The sequence below is a fragment of the Dasypus novemcinctus genome, chromosome 6 (assembly GCF_030445035.2).
Source record: "Dasypus novemcinctus isolate mDasNov1 chromosome 6, mDasNov1.1.hap2, whole genome shotgun sequence".
NCBI classification, from domain to species: Eukaryota; Metazoa; Chordata; class Mammalia; order Cingulata; family Dasypodidae; genus Dasypus; species Dasypus novemcinctus.
The window spans coordinates 55,671,428-55,695,038 of NC_080678.1; the positions used below are offsets into that span (position 1 = coordinate 55,671,428).

General features: G+C 38.9%; 1 protein-coding gene across 5 annotated transcripts in view; it reads right to left on the bottom strand.

Moving 5' to 3' along the window:
* The window catches only part of STAMBPL1 (STAM binding protein like 1), a 41,769-nt gene that overhangs the window by 6,590 nt on the left and 11,568 nt on the right, over positions 1-23,611 (bottom strand). For 4 of the 5 annotated variants that reach the window (XM_071215788.1, XM_004464538.5, XM_004464535.5 and 1 more), the window contains 6 exons: positions 13,599-13,680; positions 9,502-9,719; positions 7,149-7,224; positions 5,333-5,428; positions 2,992-3,349; positions 1,799-1,923 (listed from right to left, as the gene is read on the bottom strand). In XM_071215788.1, coding sequence (XP_071071889.1) covers positions 1,799-1,923; positions 2,992-3,349; positions 5,333-5,428; positions 7,149-7,224; positions 9,502-9,719; positions 13,599-13,628 — 903 coding nt within the window. In that variant the 5' untranslated portion in view covers positions 13,629-13,680. Of the gene's footprint in view, positions 1-1,798; positions 1,924-2,991; positions 3,350-5,332; positions 5,429-7,148; positions 7,225-9,501; positions 9,720-13,598; positions 13,681-15,578; positions 15,599-23,611 lie in introns of those variants that run through there. The other variant, XM_071215787.1, reaches the window with a different exon arrangement.

Consider the following 23,611-nt stretch of genomic DNA (forward strand, 5'->3'; position numbering starts at 1 on the left):
TGCATGATCACCTCCCATGCCAAAATCACAATTCAAAAACAAGTCCCAAACTCGAAAATGAATTCTTTGTGAAAAGTTTTAGAGTCAGGTGTCTGGAACTTGAAATGGATTTTTTTGCAATAGAAGCATATCATAAAATAGGAATTAGTCTCCCAGGCTGGCCCAAGGAAGTTCAGCTAATAAATAATGTCTACAAAGGAAACATTAGAACAAAACAACAGCAGTTTTCAATTGGAGAGGGAGATAGCAGTTAATTTTGTGGTATTACTAAAGAACATTTCTAAGGGTTGTAACAGACAATGGTCTTGCTTTTTGGTTCATGATATTTAATTTCACTTCAAGACTTAGGACAATCTTTTCTTCTAATATTGAGGAGTTTTACTAGAACCCTCCATAAATAAGGCAATGTTTTTTGGTTTACAGTTAGATAAAGAGAATGGAAAAAATCATGTCCCCGCTCAGGTAAAAGATAAGAGTTGAAAGGAAGAGGGTTCTGAAGAGGTGGTTGGGTCACAGGTCAGGGGTGTTGAGCTGTGAGCAGCTGTCTTTCCACAGGCAGGCACAATTCTCTCTCTGCAGCCTGAACACCTTCCTGCAAGCTGGGCTCTACTCCTTTGGCCTTGATCGCAACTCTTCCTTCCATCCCACCCCTCCTTTCATGGCTAACTTTCACGTAGTCTTCAGGCCTCAACTTAAACATCACTTCTCAGGCTGTCCTTATAGACCTGCACAGACAGAGTGAGGTTTCCAGTTGCACATTCCCATGATACCCTGTACTTCCACTGTGAGCCCTCGACCCCACTTAGAATTACTCAGCTGCATGTTGCTTCACAAGCATCATGCAGGCATCCCATGCCAGGGGCTGTGGCCATTTCAGGTTACTCAATTCTAACACCCCACACAGTACACAGAAGATGTTTTTCTGACGAATGAATGAATCAAACTAACTACAATACATGGTGTGTGTGAGGAAACATCAATGCATACTGCCCCCTGATGGGCGAGGCAGGTGGCTGGGGGGAGGAGATGTTGGGTTATCCTCCTGGGCTTGTCATGTGTGGCTTTCTCTCTCCTGGAGAAAAGTGATGGCACAACACTGGAGTACAGTGGAAGAATGTGTATTTAATAAAGCATTCCAATTAAACAAGAGTTTATGACTGAAAACGTCCCCTGGACCCAGAAATATCAACTGATAACCAAAAGAGATTACAAAAGGACACCTCCAAAGAAACATTTTACATCTTTGTTGAAGGTAGGGAAATTAAATGCATCCTCCCTTTTAATTCCTTCTGTTTTGACATTTCACCACATATTCCTGATAAAAATCTTCCATACTTAAATATGACCTATGCTAACGGATTTCAGTTTGCTGAAATATTGCCTTAAACTAAAGAGCACACAAAAATCCTAGTTTTCTTCTAAACAGATTGGAAAAAGGCAGGCAAAATGACACCTGCCACAGGTAAAAGCAGGTAGAAAAGTAATTATATGAATGCATGTGAAAACAATTGTAATGGAAGTTAGATTTAACAAACTAGACGGATTTGGAAACATGTAATATACCATTTTTCTACATAAGGATTTAATTTATGGTTTGATTCTTTAAACCAAACTTTTATAGAATCCCTGAAATTTTAGGATCCATTTTCTAGAATAACTCCATTAATTATTAATCTATGTAATATTGATTTCACAATATTTACAACTCTTAACACGCTTTTATTCTGCTATGTTTATCACAATACAACAAGTACCCTTAAAGGATCTTGTCAAAAGAGATGTGAAACAAGGATCGTACCAGTTTTCCACAGAGTATTCCACAGGTTTCTATTCCTCTCACTGTATTAGATTCTGCCAGCAGCAGAAATCTGTGGCAAAGATCTCTTGGTAAAACCACGCACCTCAGTCCTTCAACCACTAAATCTAAAAAACAGAAAAAAGAAAAAAGCAACACTCAAATCTTATACCCTGTTCTTCAAAATTGTTTTTAGCAAGCAATCGCAGCTCAATATGAATTTCAAAAATGAAATTTAGTGTTCCCCCACTTTTCATATTTTATTTTAAAACTCTTAAAGTTTAACATTGAATAGAAGGAAGGTAAAATTATATTTTACATATAAATTCTTACATAAACAAGGAGGGAAGGAGCAAGCAATTTACATCTTTGTGCCAAATCTACTATTTTTGTGTATGTGTTTTCTTTCAGCACCAAGGAACTATACTGTTAAATACATAAGATTTACAGAAAATGTCTCATAACCTATAAGACACAGAACAAACATTCTTTTATTGTACTGGCGATCACCTAATGGTCAGTAGGTAAAATCACCATCTTCCAAATTAAATAACAATAGAACAACTTATTAAAAAGTGGTTGCCTATCACAACTCTTTTAAAATAAACGGGAAGACAAACATCATCTGATAGTATCTGCCAGGAAGAATTACCCATTTGATTTTGGAAATTTGTTGGCAATAAGCTAGTATTATACCAAGCAGCACTTAATAACTGTTGGCAGAAACACATCCTCCATTTGGAGTTTAACTACCTATGTGTGAGATCCTCCAGAGATAAAGCTAAACATACTGAGCATAAACATTTAATTGCTGAGCAAAAGTCTGCACCAACAATTTTCTCAACATCTTTCCTCTCCAGTATTAAGTGTTTACCCTTAAGTACCATGTGATTTCTGGTTAAAATACATAGAAGAAAAAAGGCTCGGAATTCTTTTATCTCTGCACAATGACAAAACACAGGCCTGTTACACTGTCTCTGCTTTATCAGAGGGCAAGTTATGGTTCCTGAATTTGAAGGTTACATATAGTAAAAGCCAGAGAATACTTTGAAAGGTTAGCTCTGTTCTTCACAGCACATCATACAGGGGTCCTACCACAATCAATAATGAAATGAGGAGAAACCTCCCAGATGGTACAGAAATGTGGCCCATTAGGAAAGCCTCAAGATCTGGCAGGGGTGCATTTCATCACTTACTCTGAACAGCACTTAGAGTAGCAGCTGGCTTTAAAGCCCTGTTGACAGGAGGAGAGTGGCTAGCGTAATTGGTTGCATCACTTTTATTAGGTTGATCTGCAAATACATTCAGCAAGGAGTTGTTCTGGTGTGTGGAAAAGCAGGACAAAGCACTCCCATCAATCTGTTCGGATAGTGCTGGGCTTTCCTGACTTCGCATCTGACCTCGGGCTAATTCTTGCTTCTTGAGTTGATCTTCGAAAAACAGAAACTGCTCCGACTCTAGCTGCTGCTGGCGCATCTGAGCAATCCGCTTCCTTTCTGCCTCTATCAATTTCTGATGCTCCAGTTTTTTGAGAATTTCAGCTTTATATTTATTCTAAAAAAGTGTGGTTGCCAGAGGAAAAGATTAGTGTCCAAGGCAAGAACATCACATCAAGCTGGAATTCGACAATTTCAATATTCTAGCAGAGAGATATCGCTTGAATTGCTGTGCTATGCCCACAAGGACACTCAAACAGTGAGGAAAATACACCTCACAGCAAAAGTCCCTTTACCTGATTAAGACAGCAGTTCTAAAGCCACTCATATTTTACCAAGCCATGACAATCAAGTTCCCCTAAGCTTCAAACTCTTGGAAAATCAGGGTCAGGAATGTCTGTTCAGCTTGGTCAGGCTCTATGGAACAAAATATCTTAAAAATGGTTATTATCAGTCTAGACTATACTGACCAATATAGTAACTGCTAGCTATAAATTTAAATTAATTTAAATTATATTAAATTCGAAATTCAGATCCTTACATTTTAAGTGCCTAATAGCCAGGTGTGGCTAGTGGCTAATAAATTAGATAGCACCAAATCATCATAGAAAGTTCTATTAAACATTAAACATCTGACCCTACAACTCTTACTGCTGGAGTTTTATGAGGAAGGGGGAAATCTGCACTGAATCATTAAAAAATGGCTCTCAAAGTGTAGTCCAACAATCTCTATCAGAACCAACTAGGAGTTTTGTTAAAACATGCACCTTCCTGAGTTACCCAGTCCTACAAAATATTCATGGATTATGTCAGAGAATATAAATTTTTAATAAGCTCCCCAAGTGATTTTGATGGAAACTAAATTCGGGAGCCACTGTAAAGTGGGGCTTGGCGGGGACACAGCCTACACAGCTTCAGGTGCACAGGAATGCCCTCGGATCTTGTTACAATGCAGATTGAGCAGGTCTGGGCTGGACCCCGAGATTCTGCCTTTCTCACAAGTTCCCAGATGATGTAGGTGCTACCTGTAGCAACTCCACTCATCTCTCCTAGGCACAGATGCTGCCGTGTATACAGAGGACTGGGACGGAAGTAGGATCACCAGAGGCAGCCTGGCCGAGTGCAGAACGTGGAACAGCGGCCAATTTTTTCCTCTCAGGGTGACAGTGAAGGTCAGGATGCACATGGCTGAGTGTGGAAGGGACACTGGGACTGGGCTTTCTTCTCCCTTGCTGTTGCTTGTCTTAGCCTACAAGATCCTTGTTATCTTCCATATTTCAAAAAATTGTCAATATCCACACTTGAGGGAAACTTCTGACTTAAACCTTCCCTCTGCCACTTAGTTAAAACACACCTCACTCAAACCAGTCTTCCAGCTATGCCAGAGAAAACAGAGAAGCTGTGACCATTTTTAGAGCTAATAAAACTGAATTGAAATAACAGTCGTTGAAAAATCACAATCTCCAAAAGCAAATAAACCAAGAAACAAACAAACAAAAAAAGGCAAAACAAACTTTATAATAAGACCATAAAAATGAAAAAGAATTCATGTTTGATCCAGTCGCTCATAGACTGGTCTTCCAATGCCTTTCTGTCTCTTATAGATCATTATTATTTATGCCCTGTATTTAATAACAGCCCCTTGGTGGTACAATCAAGGACAACAATATGGATAGTTGTTCTTCTATCCCGATGGAATTCAAAAATTTAATGCACATTTTCAATGCCAACATAATTAGATACATCAGAAACTATATACAGCTCTCTCTACTGCCTCTGTTCATCCGGGAAAGAGCAGCCATCTGGCTCAAGGTTACATTGGCAAGAGTTGAATAAAAAGCTCTATTTAAATCACTGTAGGAAATCTATTTCCTAATGCATTGCTTTATTAGATGTTGTAAGGAAATGAAAAGACCACATCTTTGGTGCAACTGCTTAAGCTGGATGCCAACATAAATTTTTTATTGGTTTTACATCACTGAATCTTTAATTTTTAATTTAAATTCATATGACATTTGGAAAACTCTGCATATAAAAATGAAATTTTAAAAAATATTTGCACAGAAAACAGTCATGAAATAAATGTATCAATTGAACTTACTTTGCTTTGCAAATATTCTTGGTATTCTACGTTATATTTCTTCAAAAGGTCCTTTTTCAATTCATCTGTCCTTGGGAATGCAATCTCCTTCAATTTCTTTAAAAATATATATATATACACACATTGATTAGTGTGGATTTTCAGTATACTCTTTCAGATCATCAGCTGAGAAAGAAAGACAGCTGGTATGTGTATTAGAAATCAAGTCACAAGTAACTAAAGATGAGGGCAGAAAAAAAATCTCTCTTGTCTAGGGCTCTAAGATATAACTTTTCTGCAGGGGAGGGAAAAAATGATCCCTTTTGCAAACATTTATTGGATCCACTGGTTAGATAAGCATTTTCTTTAGGCAGGTGCCCCATTTTTAGATAGTGAGTTTATAATTGCACATTCCACAGCACATAAATCACACAGCATCAGAGTCCAAAGAGACATTAAAGAACACGGTGGATAGTGTTTCCTAAATTTGCCCCGCTGTTGTCCTTTTTATAAAAATACAGATTCCCAGGCCTAAATCTAGATCCACTGAATCAACATCTCTAGGGTCAGGAATCTGTATTTCGATGAACTTCCCCAGTGATACTGAATGGCAGGAAAATCTGGGAAATCTGATGTAGTCCAACCATTACCATCTCCCCTTTAAGAAATGAGGAATCAAGTCCCTTGAGAACTAGAACCCAAGTCTCCTGATACCAGCCAAGGCTCTTCAACTAATATTTCTATTCTCTTAATTCTTTGCCTCATTCCTTTATCAATTTATTCAATAAGCATAAGGGAAATGTATGCTTATAAGGGAAAAAGGGAGATTTTTGCCCTACAAATAAAAATAAAAAACTCTAAACTAGAGGAAAAAAGCAACTTAGGCAACCTGGGGCCTTTAATTTCCATGCAGTTAACTGAAGTTAAACTAGTGAAAACATTTAGGAGATATACTAGGAAAGGCCCCACAGTGAATGAAACTTCATAAAGCACGTGCAAAAATTGTTTTTAAAATGTAGATAATCATTTGACAAAATCTGAGTTCTGCCAACAGGCAGCCTCGGGCCTGACACAGCTGGGAGGAGAGTCTTTATTCCATTATATGGTAAAGAATCTTTCAAGAGTCATTTACAATTTCTGGCTGTAATTGGCTTTGCATACGTTGTTTAAGTTTCCTTCATATAAGATCAGGCTAAACTTTTAAAACAAATAAAAGAAAAATGTTCCGAAAACGTTTATTTGAAAGGTTATTTATTCTCATGCTATAGATATTTGAACTACATATATATAATAATTAATAAACACTTCAACAATCTTTTCTTTGGGAATATTTCAGGCCACCTCCCAAACAACTTTATTATCTATTAGGCTATCAATATAAGAGGAAAATAACTAGAACTTGTGACCATCTGAATAATCAACACTGGTTTTCAAAGAGTTATTGGATTCGGGTCTTTATGGAATTATCAAAACCAACCAAAATGACTACCTCAAACGAGTATGAGAAAATAAATAATCATTCTCTCAATCTCTGAAAGGGACTGTGAAATAATTCTTTCTTCACAACATAAAGGTGATTGAGCAATTGAGCACCTTCCTGACCTTTCTCTTTTCTCCACTCCCCTTTCCCCCAGGTTCAATTACACACACCATAGTCATTCAATACTGATGATTAAATGGCTAAGAAGAAATGGAAACGTCATGGCTAACGTAATGAATTTCTTGTGCTTAAACTCTCAAGAGGATGAGCTAGAGGAGGAAAGGAAGAGGGAGAGTGGACCAGTAATGGGTACTTGTGGAGCATCTGATCCCACAGGGAGAACCAGCCCCACAATACCTTCATGATGTCCTGCTTTTCGGGCACCGCACATTGCTGGTAATCTCGGTGACTGGGAAGCTTTTCCACAAACAAGCTGGAGAAAGAGAAAACACACCTTAGCAATGTATGAAAGAAAAAAAAAATCAACAATGGTTTCTAATGTGGGAATGAGCACTCTATTCAAAAATGATGTGTCTAAAGACAAATGATTTAACCTATATTCTTCCCATCTACCTTTTCACCAGAGGTTGACATGAGCATTAGTTTGGTATTACAGGCTAGTCAAATTCAACTAACTAAACACTGATGTTAACGTGATGAAGATCTGGGATACTCATTAAATAGACCAAGTTGGCACATGTCCTGGGCTTTTTCTAAGTCTTACCAGCTTGCCATCTTATGTATGTGCACTGATGGCCAAAAGAGGGTCATGGAAAAAATGTAAGAGTTTGGAAAGATCAATATTGTCTTCTCTCACCACTGAAAAAGACTAAGTCACTAATGAATTAGCAGTGTCATCCTTGTATATATCAAAAACTCTTCACTGAAAATTCAAAGCTAAAGGAAATGACTACCAATACCTCTAGTGGATAAGGAGGCGCTCATAGTCAATACTGGATATTTTTAAATTTTTCATCACCTTTGTGAGGAACACTAGATAGCAGAAGTTGAGGGAAGTCCCTACAGCAAAAAAGGCATATCAATTCCAGGTAAACTGAAGATACTGATCCCACAAAGGCAAGGGAATATCTGCCTTTTTTTTTTTTCCCAACTGAGCACCCCACCCCCCACTTCTTCATCCCCCATAGAACATGCCCAGATCATAATAGGTGCTCAGTAAATATTTGTTAAATGAAGGAACAGTCCCCTTCCTTGGTGGAAGATAATTTAATCAACTGATATGTGAGGCCTTGTAATTACTTGATATTCTGCTGTTTACAAATCTCACATGTGTTCATCATCTCATTTAGCCCAAAGGACAAGGTAGACAGGAATGGAATCTTAACTCTCATCTCAAATGAGAAAATTAAGGCTTAGACAACTACATAAATTGTTAGTTGCCTAAGGGCCTAAGGATTTATAAGTAGAAGGGACCTCAGAGAGTATCTCCCACAAGTCTTTCATTTGTAGATGAGGGGCTGATAACAGAAGAGAATTCAAATATTCAGAGTGTACAGTGGCCTTTGCCCTTCGCCACACTTATGACACCCCAGATGTGAGTGCAAAACTCAAACAGAAGCTAAAAACAAATATTATTAATTGGTAACTCAGAGTTCAGAAATCTAAAAATTTTGGAAAATTTCTGTGTTCAATGGTGATTGATAATCTCCAATTTCATATTTATTGCTTAACTTTCTGGAAACAATGTTTTTTCCAGGTACGGTGAAGTTATCAACCAGTCTCTAAATTTCCAAGAAGTCAATTACCTAGAATAAAATGCAGACCTCAATTCGGATACCATGCATACTTCTATTAATTTCACCCTTGGTAGGATCAGAGAATGCAGTTCAAGAGATTATCTTTTCAGCTTCTCAAAGAATGTTCTCATGTTAAGTCTCCAAATGAAGTAGTGAAATTAATCAACATGTTACTTTCAATTTTTAAAAAAGGGGGAAGGTTGAACTTAGATTAAGTAATTACTGGTAGTAAGAGATCCCTCCTACCCATTAGATGGTAAATTGGCAAGGAAAACCCAGATTCTATTTCTGTTACTTCTTAAACTAAGACATATTACAAATGAATATCTACCTAATGGAAAGTATGATATTTTCATATGGCTGTTCTGATGTAACCACTATTATTCAACATTTAGAAAACTCTTTTGTACATATTCTTATAAATACATTCTTTTTAAAAAATTACTATGTATTATATGAAACTGACTCCTACAGTCTAGCATTAATCAGATCCTTTTGATAATTCCCAACTTGTCCATTGGTCTCACTCCATCAATTCAAATTTGAAAGATGTTGACTGTATGTTCCAGGTGCTGCAGATGGAACCAGAATATGGCTCCTGCTCTTATAAAGCTTACATTCCTGTGGGAGAAGAAAGGCATTAAACAAGAAATTATATAAAGAGAAAGGGGCATGCAGGTTACCATGTTGTCTGGCCTACTGTGAGGTTCCATATCCCCAAGTCTCGTGCCACTCCTGACCTTCTTGCCATTCCGAAGTCTTAGAGATATTGTGGGAATGCCTTCAAGCACTCTACTTGGTCATTTAAAAATCTGAACTTCTAATGCTTTTGGAAGATTGTGAAATTGGTCTGAATGTCAAAATGTTCCTGGCATGCAACAACCACATCAAAATATCACACAAATATTTTTCCAATTTTCTCATGTCAAAGACCTCGAAAACAAAAGACTTACGTTATAAATTTATTATAAAGAACAAAGGCGTTTTCTAAGTTTCCTTCTTGCAAATACACAGATGCCATTCGTTCCATTTCTACTCCAGATCTAAAATAGCGGCGTGGAGTGATATCTTCATTGATTGTAATATTACAACCAAGCTTGCTTAGGGCCCGGACTCGCTCTTCTGGGCTTAAGGAGATATCTGTATGGTCAGGCATAGCAGCTAGCTTTTTCTGTAAAGCAAAATTGGAATCTCTGATTACAATAAGATAAGTATATGAGTGAAATTATGGATTCATTTTCTGTATTAAATACCTGACACCAATACCTAAGGAAATATTTTCATAAGAGTTAATGATATAATGAAAGTGAAATTCTTTTGGTTAAACCCATGGTTAAACACCAAAAAGATACACATGTCCACTGTAGATAGGAAGACATGCACTTTTATCAGGGTAGGATCTCTTTTAGGTTACAGGGTACAATTATGTGGCAGTTCCTCGGGATGCAAATGTTTTGGGTCATTTAAGGTAAAATTTATATCTCTGTGGATATTTCTGCTCTGGTCATGTGGAGGAGGTCCTCCTGCCAGGGTAGGGCTCATGTCATTCTACTCTGAAGGGTCTCCAAGAGGTCGCCTGGCTTCAAAGTAACTTTAAGGATTCAGTCTATACTAGAATATGCCTAAGAGTAATAAAAAGCTTCCTAGGCCTCCCTGCATATTCACTGAATGAATAAAACCCCACCAGTAAACCCTGGAGATGCTTTTTCAAGCATAAGGGCACTTCCCTCCCCTCTATTTTTTAACATAAAATGACTCTTAGAATTGATGGTGTTGATGATAGAACAATATTGTAAATGTAATTAATTCCACTGAATTGTACACTTAAAATGTTTAAAAAGGCAAATTTTATGTTATATATATATGAAACCACAACTTAAAAAAAAGTGTTTAGCCATTAGAAAAAACATGACTAAGACCTACACATAATAGTAATTACTATTTAATTAGTAATTAAATCATCTTTCATTAGTCCCTGAAAGAAAATTAAGTTACAATGAAAAAGTCAGTGATAATAAATGTATACTTTATTCATAAAAGTAGAATCTATACACATTTAGAAAAGCACAAAATTTACAAATTCAGGATAATTATTCAATTAGTCAATAAAAAGCCAGTGCTTCAGACCAGAAGCTGGCAAATATTTCCTATAAAGAGCTAAATACTAAATAATTTTAGGTGTTGCAGGACATTTAGTCTCTGTTGCAACTACTCAGCTCGGCCGATATGAAAGCAGCCATAAACCAAATGTAAGCAAATAAGCATGGCTGTGTTCCAAAAATTGTCATACACAAAAGCAAGGAAATTAATTTGGCTATAGTTTGCTGACACCTGCTTTAGACTAGAGTCTCTCAAAGTGTAGTTCACGTGCTAGCAGTATCAGCATCACCAGGGAGTTTCTTAAATAGACACCTAACAGACCCTACCTCAGAGCTACAGAATCAGAATGGCTGGTGGTGGGCCTTGGTATCTATGCTTGAATTTGTGCTTATGGAGATACTTATGCAAGCTAAGGCTGGAGAAGCACGACTTTAGACCACTCTATTGTTATCTGATCTCCAAGAATGGAGTTAGTCCAGAGCTAATTTAGTGTCCTGAGTACTCCTCAGTCACTGCAGGGTAGGTCACACTATAGGGTGAGCAATTACTTGATTGAGAGCTGCAGAAAGCTATCAAAGAAATCATGGTAGATATAATTTTAGTCTGGCCATGAGTTACTCTTTCAGGGGCGAGGTATAGTGAATTAGATATGTGGGATTTTTTTTCCAATGCCATTCAGTCTACTCTGATAGTAATTTTTATATTAGATAGAATCCCAGAGACCAGAAACAATTCCCCTAAAAGCTTAATATGTAACCAGGGTGCAATAAACTTATTTCTCAAGGTCCCTTTAAGTCAGAAGCAGGCCATGCCTCCTGTACCTTCTCTTTCTCTTTTTACCTGGCCCGAAGGAAAATGCTTGAGTCTTCCTCCCTATTTCTTCTCCCTAAAGAAGCTCACAGAGCCTGGCCTTCCTCCAGCTATCCCACCTGTGACTAAGAGGGAAGCCTCCAGCTATCCCACCTGTGACTGAGTTCAATTTAGAGAAGAAGACCAAGTGACCAGGAATGAAGGACACACTTGACTTCAATCTTCACCTGGCATCTTACATCCATTCTCTATTGGTCCAGAAACTTGAGAGCAGAGAGGTGTGACTTGGAGCATCTCTAACACAGGCCCTTCCTAAGTGACTTCAACTCAAATTAAAGTACACGCTTTTCTATCCATACACTGTTCTGCTGTTCTTCCAATTCTGTGACTTTCCAAATCCAGAGATACTGTTAGAGGCTTTCTGCCTTCGGAGACAGCAATCAGAGCTAATCGGAGCACTCTGAGCCTCAGGTTTGAGTCTACAGGATAGTTTCCAACTGAGATATTTAAAAAACCACAGCACTCTATCCATTTTTCCCTAGTCTCAGTCACTTGCAGAACTCAGCAGAACTAATGAAAATAGTGTTATTCAACCACAGATCAATGCCCTGATGGCAAAAGAAAATAGCTGAAAAAATTTTATGGAATTAGGGCATTTTCTAAAGGCTTCCAACTTCCTGTATGGACAAAAGGAACTTTTCCAAACTTTGATTACTATCCAGCCCACAATGAATTGAAATTATCTTTTTACAAGGCTTCCCACCCCTTATGAACTCTTTGAGAGAAAGGAATCATTTTCCATTCTTGTCTGTTCTCTAGGATTTAGCATATCCCCTGCAATATAGATGATAATAAATGTTTATTAAATAAATGAGAGAAATAAACAAGTGAGGAAGAGAGGAAAGGAGCCAAATGACTATAATTAGGTTGTCTGTATCTTTTTAATTTGGAAATAAAAACAAGATTTATTTTTCTTTTACTGAATAGTTATCCTTCCCAAATTTAACACTGATTTCAGAGATTAATTGGGCAACATTCAAAATCCTCATCAATCTATATGTTCCATTTGAATGTGAGTTTCTTGGATGAAAACACAAAGCTTCCAGATGAAAAAGCTTTGGAGCTCATTCTCACATTGACATTACACTAAAATGTTAACTATTCCTATATAATGTTCTAGAAAAACACACTAGGCCCTCCATAAGGATGATTCCTTCCTTTGCAGAGATGGGCATGGGTTCAGAAAGTGATAAAATTCTTTGCTCCTCAAATGTATTCTCAAGCCAACAGAGCTCCTGTGAAGGACTTTCTTGGAACAGAGAAATCATAACTTATTTCAGAGTGAGAACCAGACCCTCCATTTCTTTACATTCTGGTGTTGTGCTCTGTGGTTTGGGCGGGGGGGGGGGGGGGGGGGGGGGGGGGGGGAGGCAGAAGAGCAGAATAGTATGACAGCTTCCATTTATTGAGCCCCCATAATTGGCTGGAAACATTAGAATATTGTTTCCAGTTGCCTTAAATCACAAGGCAAAAAACAGGACCATGGAGGTTACAGAATGTCTCTATTCACACTCAGACTGTGGGGGACACAGAATAAGCCCATCTGATCCCAAGGCCCCTATTATTTCCTCCTTTTCCTCTTCTAAGATGTAGCTAGACAAAGCATTCAGTGTTAATAAGAGGAAAACTGAGAAAAGCACAAGGCTCTAGTATACAGACACTACATTTACCACAGAGGTCTCAAAGCAGTATCTATACTTAAATACATACTTTTCCATCAGTCATTACCACACAAGGTAAGCCTCCAATTTTTACCTATAGAGAAACTGAGGCACAGATTATGTACCTCCTATGATGTAAGCAATGAAATTCTTTTCTCCAGTGTTCTACCAAAGGACTACACTCCTGGAATCCAGTGAGACAAATTAAAATTTCATACTTTTGTGGAAAAATAAACCTTATTTTTAATTCTAATGAAGATGGCTTTATTAGTCACTTCCTTAAAGGAGATAATCACAGATGGATGAAAAACTATAAATACTAAACATCTTGGAGTAATTCTGACTCATTTCACATTTGGTATGTTTCTGTTCTTCTTATGGGGTTTTCAACCACATGGAAATCAGTTGGTTATACCTACCAGAGAATTCACAGTAAATGGCTGATCCATATTGTTCTGTCTGCAAATGAAGGTGTTTGCTCTTTCTTCGCAATCACTTCATCTGTTTCAAAGACAAAAAAAGCAGATCTAGGGTGAGAACCCAATCCCCAACACGTAGGTCATTCCTGCCTCAGAAGCATATAAACAAATAGAATATCTATCTATCTATCTATCTATCTATCTATCTACACACACACACACACACACATAGATATACACCTGAATTTCTAAAGAGACTGTTGGAAATCTCTTCCTGCAAACATAAAATTGCAGGTGGATATGGTTAGAAAGTGGAGGTAGGAATGGAATTAATATTTGACTAGCATTCATTATGACTTTGCTGGGGTATTATCCAACTTGGAACACTACACAAAGGTTATCAAGGATGTTTTCCATTTCCAAAGGGTGAAAGAATACTACAGTGGGTAAGAGCATGGACTCTGAGCCAGATAAGCTGCATTTAAACCAAGCCTTCCCACATATTAGCTGTGGTAGGCAAAATCTAAGATGGTTCCCGTGACTCCAGTTCCTTAACACCAGGGGTTTGTGTAATCCCCTTCCCTTGAGTGTGAGTGGGACCTGTAACTTGCTTCTTAAAAAGCAATTACCTATGCCAAAGGTGACAAGCTATCACTCCCATTTTATGTAATATGGTAAAGATGAGAAGATTTTTCAGAGGTATTTAGGCTCCTAATCAGTTGACTTTAATCACAGGGGCGATTCTCCTGGGTGGGCAGACCTAATTAGGCTAGCCCTTTAAAAGAGGGAGACACTCTCAGGCTGGCCTTGAAGAAGCAAGCCAGCATGAGTTCTACAGCTGCCAATAACTGTAGAGTTGGACAAGGGCCCTGAGCCCCAGGATGACAGCTCTGATTGACTCCTTGACTGCAGCCTGGTAAGATCATGAGCAAGGACGCAGCTAAACTGTGCCTGGACTCCAGGCCCAGCTGTGAGATAATAAAGGTATATTGTTGTTTTAAGCCATTAAGCATTTGGTAATTTGTAACATAGCAACAGAAAACTAATACACTAGCTGTGACTGCAGGTGAGTTACATAACCTTTCTGTGCATCTGAAAAATGGGGAAATAATGGTTCCCATGCCCTATTTGTGGCTGTGGTAAGGACTGAATGGGTTATAATATTAGGTGCTTAGAAAAGTTCCTAGAACTCAGTCACTATTTCATAAGTGTTAGCTACTAAGTTAAGGTAACTGAGGCTCAGAGAGGTTAAGTGAATTACCTGACATGTAGCAGTCACTCAATAAATGTTAGTCCCCTTCCTTTTATGCTAGTTTAGGCCACCCTCTGCATCACCACATCCACTTCTAAATTTATTTTGGCCTTTTCATCCCACTAATGACTTATGTGATTTTGGAGACATATCTTCTCCTTATTTCTTAATTTGTGACATTTTTCAAGACATTCCATGATTCTACAAATCTCAGAAGGATTTTGGTCAACCCTTCTTTGCCATTTTCTGGCCTGAATCCATGGCTGAGAAACGCTTCAAGCAGTTTGTATTTTTGTCTTTTCCCCTTTATTCTCTCCCACGATCCCTGGAATAAACCTGCAAGCAGATTTGCAGAAATGTCCAAGAAAGAAATGACCTAGAGAGAACCAAAAATGCAGTGGTTTAAAACCTAAGGGAACACTTCTGCCACTATAAAATGTAGGTGATTCCATTTGGGGAATTACTATTTCTCAGCGAGAATAAATAAACCAAGGGGAAAAAAAGAAGACTTTAAAGCAGTTCAAGAAACAGAACAAAGACTTATGGAGTGTGTAGGAGGGAGAAGATAAGGAAATACCAGTTAGCTATTAGTTAGGGCCTTGCAAAAGCTTGGAATTATTTCTTTTAGTGGTTATTCAGATCCCTAGGCAGATAACAAATAATTATGAAAGTTGGAAACATTATCACAGTGGTTCTTAAATTGGCCTGAACCTAAAAATCATACAAACCAGAGACTGTTTAAAATGCAGATTCCTGCGATTCAACCACAAGGATTCGTAGTCACTGGCTTTCAGTCCACGAACAGGCATTTTTAGGAAGTGGCCCGGGTGATTTGGGTACGTGAGATTTCCAAAGGATACTCTAAAAGACACTTGTATTGAGAATCTATCAAGCAGGATTCTTAGGTGCAAGCAAAGGTACTGACTCCTGAAATCACGGAAAGATCAAAAATTTCTAGGAGGGCCAGAGAAATCAGGTTTGGAGACGACATATGCAGTAACATCATTCAAAATCACCCTATGGGACTGCATTTTATGCATGATTTTTCTGTAAACCTACAACACTCTAATGTTTTTAAAAAAAGCAATGACTTAAAAAAAAGAAATCACCCTGTGGCACTAGCTTTTGTCACTGCCAGGCAAGGGAATCTGCAATTCCACCACCACCCCAGATGCTGCTCTGGAATCTGCATGCAGCTGCCTCTTTTTTTTTTGAGGTACGGGTGGGGGTTGAATCCAGGACCTCGTACGTGGGAAGCTGGTGCTCAATCACTGAACCACATTGGCTTCCCTAAGTTATTTTTCTGTCTGTTTGTTTTGCTTGTTGTTTGCTTTTGTTTTTTTCAGGAGGCGCTGTGAAACGAACCCAGGCCCTCCCATATGAGAGGCAGGAGCTGAACACTTGAGCTGCATCCACTCCCCTCAGCTCCCTCTTTTTTTGTAATGTCACTAGCTTCGAGGTCATAGTATGAGATGGTGACTCACTGGTAGATCCCAGGCCTCATGCCTGCGACCTGGCCATGAAGGAGGCTGAAATAGCAAATATCTAGCCTTTTACACTTCTAGAGAAGACACTGGGCTCTGCCTTAGAAGTATGGAATTGCCAAGTGAGAAAAGGGAGATTTGGGGCTTTCTGATATAAAAATATATTTTTTAGCTGATACAAAGCCACCCAGCTAAAAGCAACCTGTCCCTGCATTTCTGGGTGTTAGATGTGGCGAGGTGACCAAGTTCTGGCCCGTGGGTTGTAAGCAGAAGGGACACGGTCAATCCGGACCTGCCCTTAGAGGAAAAGGACATGGCCTTCCCCACCGCGTCCCTTCCCACCAGCTGGAGTGCCGACACAGGTGATTCACGAGGACAAGTGACCGCAGTGCAAGAGAAAAGGCACATCCTAGTTTGCTTACCCTCAGACCATTTAAGAAACAAATTTCTTTTGTGTCTAATCCTTTGTCTTTGTTTAGGCAGCTGGACCTATATCCCGACTAATGCAGTGAGTTCAGCCTCGTAAGGAAGAGTCGGTGTAGCCTGTGGGAGACTGCTGCCAGTCTCAGCACTCCTCCGCAGCCTCAGCACCTGTCTGTCCAGCCTCAGCATCCTGTCTATCCCACCGCCACCCCACCCCCCCTTACCCCAGATACAGGAAGTAGCAGACATATGCCCTTTCCTCCCCTCAGCTCATGGAAATCTTGAGAATATTAGATACCACTTAACCTTCTAGAAATTTCATACTCCTTCAGGGTCGGTGCCACACAATCCCTCAGACTAGAATGTAAGCCAGATATTATAAACTATAGCCCCACAGACATTTGGCTGTCACATGTATTTAATTTAGTCATTACAGCAAACTTTAACTTTTAAATTAGTTACCAAAACATGAAAATTGGGAGATTTTATATAAAATTTCAAATACCCAGCTTCTCTTAAAAAAAAATCAGAATATCTGGCACCACTGGGACCAGGAATTGGAATATTTATTATTTGCCTTCTATCGTGAGTTTACTACAGTACCCACTATATAATAGGTACTAGATATTTTGGAATGAATGAACGAAGCGGCAATCTCCTTAAAGCCTACCCCATGAATACAGCAGAAGTTTGGTAAATATGTGTCTCTAAATCTGTGCTGACACGTGTCCCCCAAATGCATCAGTCATCAAGACCTTACAGGTAGCTCATTAAATTCTCTTAACTCAGGTCCATTCATTAATTGAATCATATATTCATTCAACAAATATGAACTGAGAACCAAGAATGTGCCGGGCACTGTTCAAGGTCCTATCAGTGAACAAAACAGGCAAAGATCACAGCCTTTGTGGGGTTTACATTTATAAACAGTAGCCCTAATAAATAACTACACAGTAAATTAGAAGGCAATGGGTGCTATTGAAAAAAGAAGCAGAGTGAGGAGGATTGGGAATGGTGCAGGGTGGGCAGCAGGTTTCAGTGTTAAAAGGTCTGACTTGGAAATAAAAAATGAAGCAGGGGATTGGAGGAGGTGAGGCGAGGGGGTTAGGAAAGAGCAAGTGCAGATGCCCTAAGGTGGAAGGACGTCTGGCAGGTTTTAGCAAAAGCAAGAAGGGCAGCGTGGGTGCCTGAGAGCTCAGGAAGGGTGAGACCTCATGGCCTTTGTAGACCACAGTATGGACTTTCGCTTTTACATGGAGTGAAATGGGGAGCTATTTAGGGCGTTAAGCAAAGGCGTGGCATGTTTTGCTCTACATTTTCAAAAAATAACTCTGGGGGAATGAAGTTCTGATACATACTACAGCCTTGAGAACCTTATGCTGAGTGAAATATGCCAGACGCTAAAGGACAAACACTGTATGATTCCATTTAGGGGATTATTTAGAATAAGCGAATTGAGAGAGAATGTAGACTAGAGATCACCCAGACCTGGGGGAGGGGTATGGGGAGTTAGTAATTAATAGGTACAGAATTTCTGTTTGGGGTGATGGAAAAGTTTTGATAATGGACGGTGGCACAAAACTGTAAATGTAATGAATGACAGTGAATTGTAAAAATAAAAATGGTTAAATGGCAATTTCCATGTCTTTTATATGTTACTACAATTTAAAATAGCCTATACAAGGGAAGAGGTAGAGAGATCTGCTAACAGGTTATCACAAGAATCCAGAGGACAGGGGACTGTGTCTGGGGTGGTACAGGGAGGTGATGACAGCAGTGGATCAAGCAAACTGAATGGTTAGTCTCTGAATGAAGAAATCAAAGCCATTTTAATTTAAGTTCTCCATTTCCAACAGGAGGAAAGGCAAACAACATAAGTGCCCTGATTAAAAGCAAATGGTACTTGAAGGAAGGAAGCAATTCATGTAATACCAACTACACAGGAAAGCTGGAGTGAAGCTGGCAAGTTATCTTCTCTAATTCCTTACACATCAGCAATTTCTGTGAAGACAAGTTGAAGATGTCTTCAAGTGCGAAAGATAAGATAAACATTGCGATTTGCGAAACCAGAAATATCCTGAAGCAAGACACCCAGAGAATGCCTGAGGTAGATGGAAAGTATTCAACCTCATGCCCTAATAAAATGCAAATTCCAAGTTCTGAGTAAAAGCCCTTTGTGCAGCTCTTTGTGCCATGGAGTACACACTGTGCAGGCATGTCCTTTGGACTCAGATAGCCTTGGTGTGAGTCCTGGCACTGTCATCTACTTGCTAGGGACCCTAACCAGGCCCCCTACCCCCCACCTTCCTTCTTCACAATGGGGCTCATCACAGCCCAATTTCATTGCTCTAAGAGTAGCTTACAACAAATTAAAACGTTCATCAGGAATACCGGGTTGAATTTCAACTTCCTCCTTACTCTCCCACATAGGGCCTACATTTCTATTGCTTGATAACATCTGAACTATAGCCTTGTGCTATATTTAACTTGTAAATATACCCCATGAGAGTTCTTTTCGTTTCAGACTTCCTTCCTTCTTGCCTTCATCTCTAGCCTCTTTTCCTCACTGTGGCCTCTCCTTGAAACAGACCTTTGAACAAGTAGAACTGTCCGCTTTCAGTTAATCCTGGCACCATCAATGACTTGGGAATCTGGGGCATGGAAGAGGTGCTGGCACCTAAATATTCACAATGAGCCCATGGAGGCCAACCACTGTCCCAGCTGTTCAGTTAAGAAGTAGCTCCTGGGACCACCCAAGCAGCTCCCCATGTGTCCAAGAATGTTGTGGCAAAAAGCCGAGTCTCATCCATGAGGGGCCTGGCAGGGGCAGGAACGCTCTGCAAGCTGACATCCCACAGCTGGCCTTGTTAAGAGTTTACTCTCATAGCTTGGCTGAGTTCACTCCCAAACTCTTGGCTTTGGGGTCCCAACTCAGTGTCTCCAAGACACAATGCACACCCAAAGAAGTTAGCCAGGAATAAACACTTAATTTCCTTAACTTTTTTCCCCCATTATTTACTTATTTATTTGTGTGGCTAAGTTCAGAATGCTGGCACCTTTTCATGTATAAAGAAGTATTTTCCAGCATACAGAAAGGAGAATCCCAGGCAGCTCACAGACCCCTTAGAAGTTTGAATAACAAAACTAGAGAAGAGCCAGTGAGTTCATCACACAAACCTGTCATTTTCTCCCTGGTGCTTCTGTCCACCTGAGTGGTACAGCAACCTGTATAAACAGGTGTGACTGCTGGCAGCTGAGAGAAGTCTGAATACCTTATGCCACCTCTTGAAGTCTTATACCTCATTGGCCAAAACTGATAGTCTTTCTTTTCCCTACTGGGTTAGAGTTCAGGTTTTCCAGGATGACCAGAGAGGGCTTTAATTGGTGGGAGATGCATAAACCTGGACTGTGGGCTACAGTGACCCAAACTGATTTAGATAAAGGCAGGTAAAGCGTCATTCCCAGGCCTTAAAGGACAGATAGATGCACACATACAAAAAGGATCTCCTGAGTCACACTCTTACAGCTTGGGACCTGCTCTAGGAAAAGACAAACGGAAGTAAGCCTATCTTGGCTGTTCATTTTGAAGGATTTTTAAACTCAGGCATCAAAACCAAAGACTATGTTGAGTTTTAAAATACTCATGAGTAATATCAACAAATCTGAAATATGCTGTGACCCAGCTGTTACCTTATCTGCATCAGAATATAGATAAAAATGAAATGATCACAATATTAGAAAAAGTTTTTATTGCATATTTTCCTATACTTGTAAGTATCATAACTGAGTACCTAGTAAGGGCCGAGTGCTTGTCTCAGATCCCTGGAGGTGTATTCCGGGTTAAACATGTTTTCAATTACACTGAAGTTTAGTCTACCCTGAGAGCAAGAAGTCATGCTTCTAGCCATAAAAGTATTTATTTCATATAGTGCAATACAATTTTTATCATAACAGCAGAAGAAAGTGGTTGGCCACCCTTAGTGCCAAGAATTCAGGCTTTAGGGCCATACACACCTGTATGAGAATCCAGCTTCCACTATCTATGAGTTGTGAGTGCTACAGTATCTTATTTAACAGTTTGGTGCACATTATCTTCATCTATTAAACAGGGACAATAACACCTTTTCAGAAGAATTCAAATGAAGATTAAATGAGATAATAAATATTCTATCACAGTTCTTGGCTTGCAGTGGGAAACTCAACAAAAGATAATCGCTTCTAATATCAAATGGTTAGAGAAGTGAGATTAATTACCTCTGTCCTAAATACCTTATAGATATCAGAGATGGTTGATGTTTAACTACTTGCCTCTTTGCAATTATTTTTTGACAGACACTGCTGGTCACCTGTTGAACAGTCACCCACTCCCCCCACCATTGCTTCTCTCCTGCCAGCAGTGCCCAGTCCCATCAGAGTTATCCACATTCCCAATCTCACTTGCAGCCAGGATCCAGCAAGTTGGCAAGTAACCAAATCTTGACCCATGGGAGATGAGAGGAAATCTGTTGGGAAGATTCTGGGAGAGATTTTCATTTCTAATATAAAGACATCCTAGAAAATCTGTACCTTCTCATCAGTTGGACATTGTGTCTTCATGTAAGACTTGAAATGTGTCAGCCACCTTGCAACCAGAAAGGTCAAGCCTAAGAAGCAGGCCAGTGTGCCCAGGACAACAGAGTCAAAAGGTGGAAGGGGCCTGGTTCCTTTCTGATATTGGTGGGTTGTGAACTGATCCTGTAACCATTTGCCTAGCCTATTATGTAAGATAATAAATGCCATTATTTAAACCTCTCATTCTGTACCATGTAACCTAACTGATACAGGGTTCCTCTGGAAATCTTTAGCTTCTATGACAAAGGTGGTGATTCTGAGTAGATTTTAAAAATTAAAATAAAGTTTTGACATTTTGGAAAGAAATATTACTAAAATATATTACATTCTTACTTAACATATGAACATTATTTCACCCTTTCTTGATGAATAGGTCTATTTCAACGTACCTCCCTAAAGCAATACTTTCTCCATTTCTAATTTTCCTCTTTTTAATCTGTCCTGAGTCTAGAAAATCATTAAATAGCAACTTCTTTACTGAAATTTTCTGCCTTCAGTCTTTCTCTGTCCCCTCTTAAGCTATCTTATATCTATAATTTAACTTAGTCAAACTGAAGTGCAGACTAGGAACGGACCTGAAGGGCTCTCCTGTGATTAAACAACAAGCTGATTACAATGAATGTGTACATGAGTTCTAACTTTGTTGCTCAAAAAGCATTTTCTTATCTTTTTTCTTTCTTTGCTCCACTCTCTTCTAGATAATTAAGAGCTGAGTTCTGGGTAAGTGAGGCATTATTGCAGGGCTATGTATAATTTTTAACATAGCAAAAGATGGCAAAAGAGTTATCACAACAGTAATAGCTCCCACTTTCAGAAAGATTTCCTTCCCTGGTTACATGAAAGAAAGTGTTAACACACACTATCTCAGCACTCACTATAGCTTTAACAAATAGCAGGCAGTTGAACCTGGAAATTAAACATGCAACATCCAAAGCCGAAAGACTGGTTTCAAATTCTGACTCCACCAACCATTAATCAAAGAATAACAGTTTCCCACCCTGCAAAATGGGGCTGCTAATAATAACTAATGAATTGGGTTGTTGAGAAGGTGAAGTGAGATTATACCTGTGAAACATACAGTGCAACGGCTGGTGTTGGTGAACGCTCAATAAATGTTCCCTACTGCTATCTCCACTTTACTGCTGAGAAAACTAGAGACTCTAAGAGTTAAGGAAATCGAGCAAATAATGGGGCAGGGATGTAAAACTTAGGTGATTGCAACCCATAGCTCAAGCTCTTAGTAACACAGTGACACTAGCAATTAAACTTTAATATTTAATGGTGGGATCCTAGGGAAGGACAAATCCTTGGGCTTTGGACAAGAATGACAATCTACTCCAGAAATGAAGATTTCAGTTCAGCGTTACAAAACCTGATTCATAATCTCCCTGCCAAAGAAATGAAAGAACATTCTGTCATTTACTTCTTGAGCAGAATGATTGTGTTGGTGGACTGACCATCTGGAATTTGCAGTTAAGAAATTTAAACACATAATTATTCTACTAAGAGACAGTTCAGTTTAAAGTATTTGCTGGTTTTTAATATACATTCTAAGTTTTAGGGTATTCAAAAAGGCATTTCAGATGCTCATAAACATAGGAATCATGGGATTTCTTTATTCTTTGAATGAGATGATACAATTAATACTCATCATGAAAACATTTGGTGTCATTGGGTTAAATGAATTTGGGGAGTGAAGCAGAAATTCAAATTTGTCCACAGACATTTCTGCATCATAAGTTGAAATGAATTTGTTCGTTTTTACTCTCCTATGTTGAAACAGTAAAAAATACCTGGAAATTATGCATTCCAAAGATAAGCAACCCATAAGCCACTCAAATTTTTATATATATTTTAACATGCTTCCCATTTTATTTCAATTTGCTTTTAAGAAAATTATATCAAGAGGATACCCAATTCAATGAAGTGTATTGAATGAAGTGTAACAAGACAGAAAGTCATTTTTAAAATAACAGCATTTTCCTGCCTGCCAGTTCTCTGAAGTTCAGAATTAGGATCAGTCCTGGGGCATGTTTAATCAGTTCTATTTAATCTTCACACGTTTCCTAAGGACAGTACTTCAACAAGATGAATTTAGTCCAGCACTACTATTCACAAGCAAAAGACAACTTTCCTGCAATACTTCTCCAGTTTCTCCAATTTTCTTAACACAGTATGATTAACTGTTCAGACTGTTACATTCACATATTAGTTTTTGCACTAGACAACCTCCTCAATTCAGT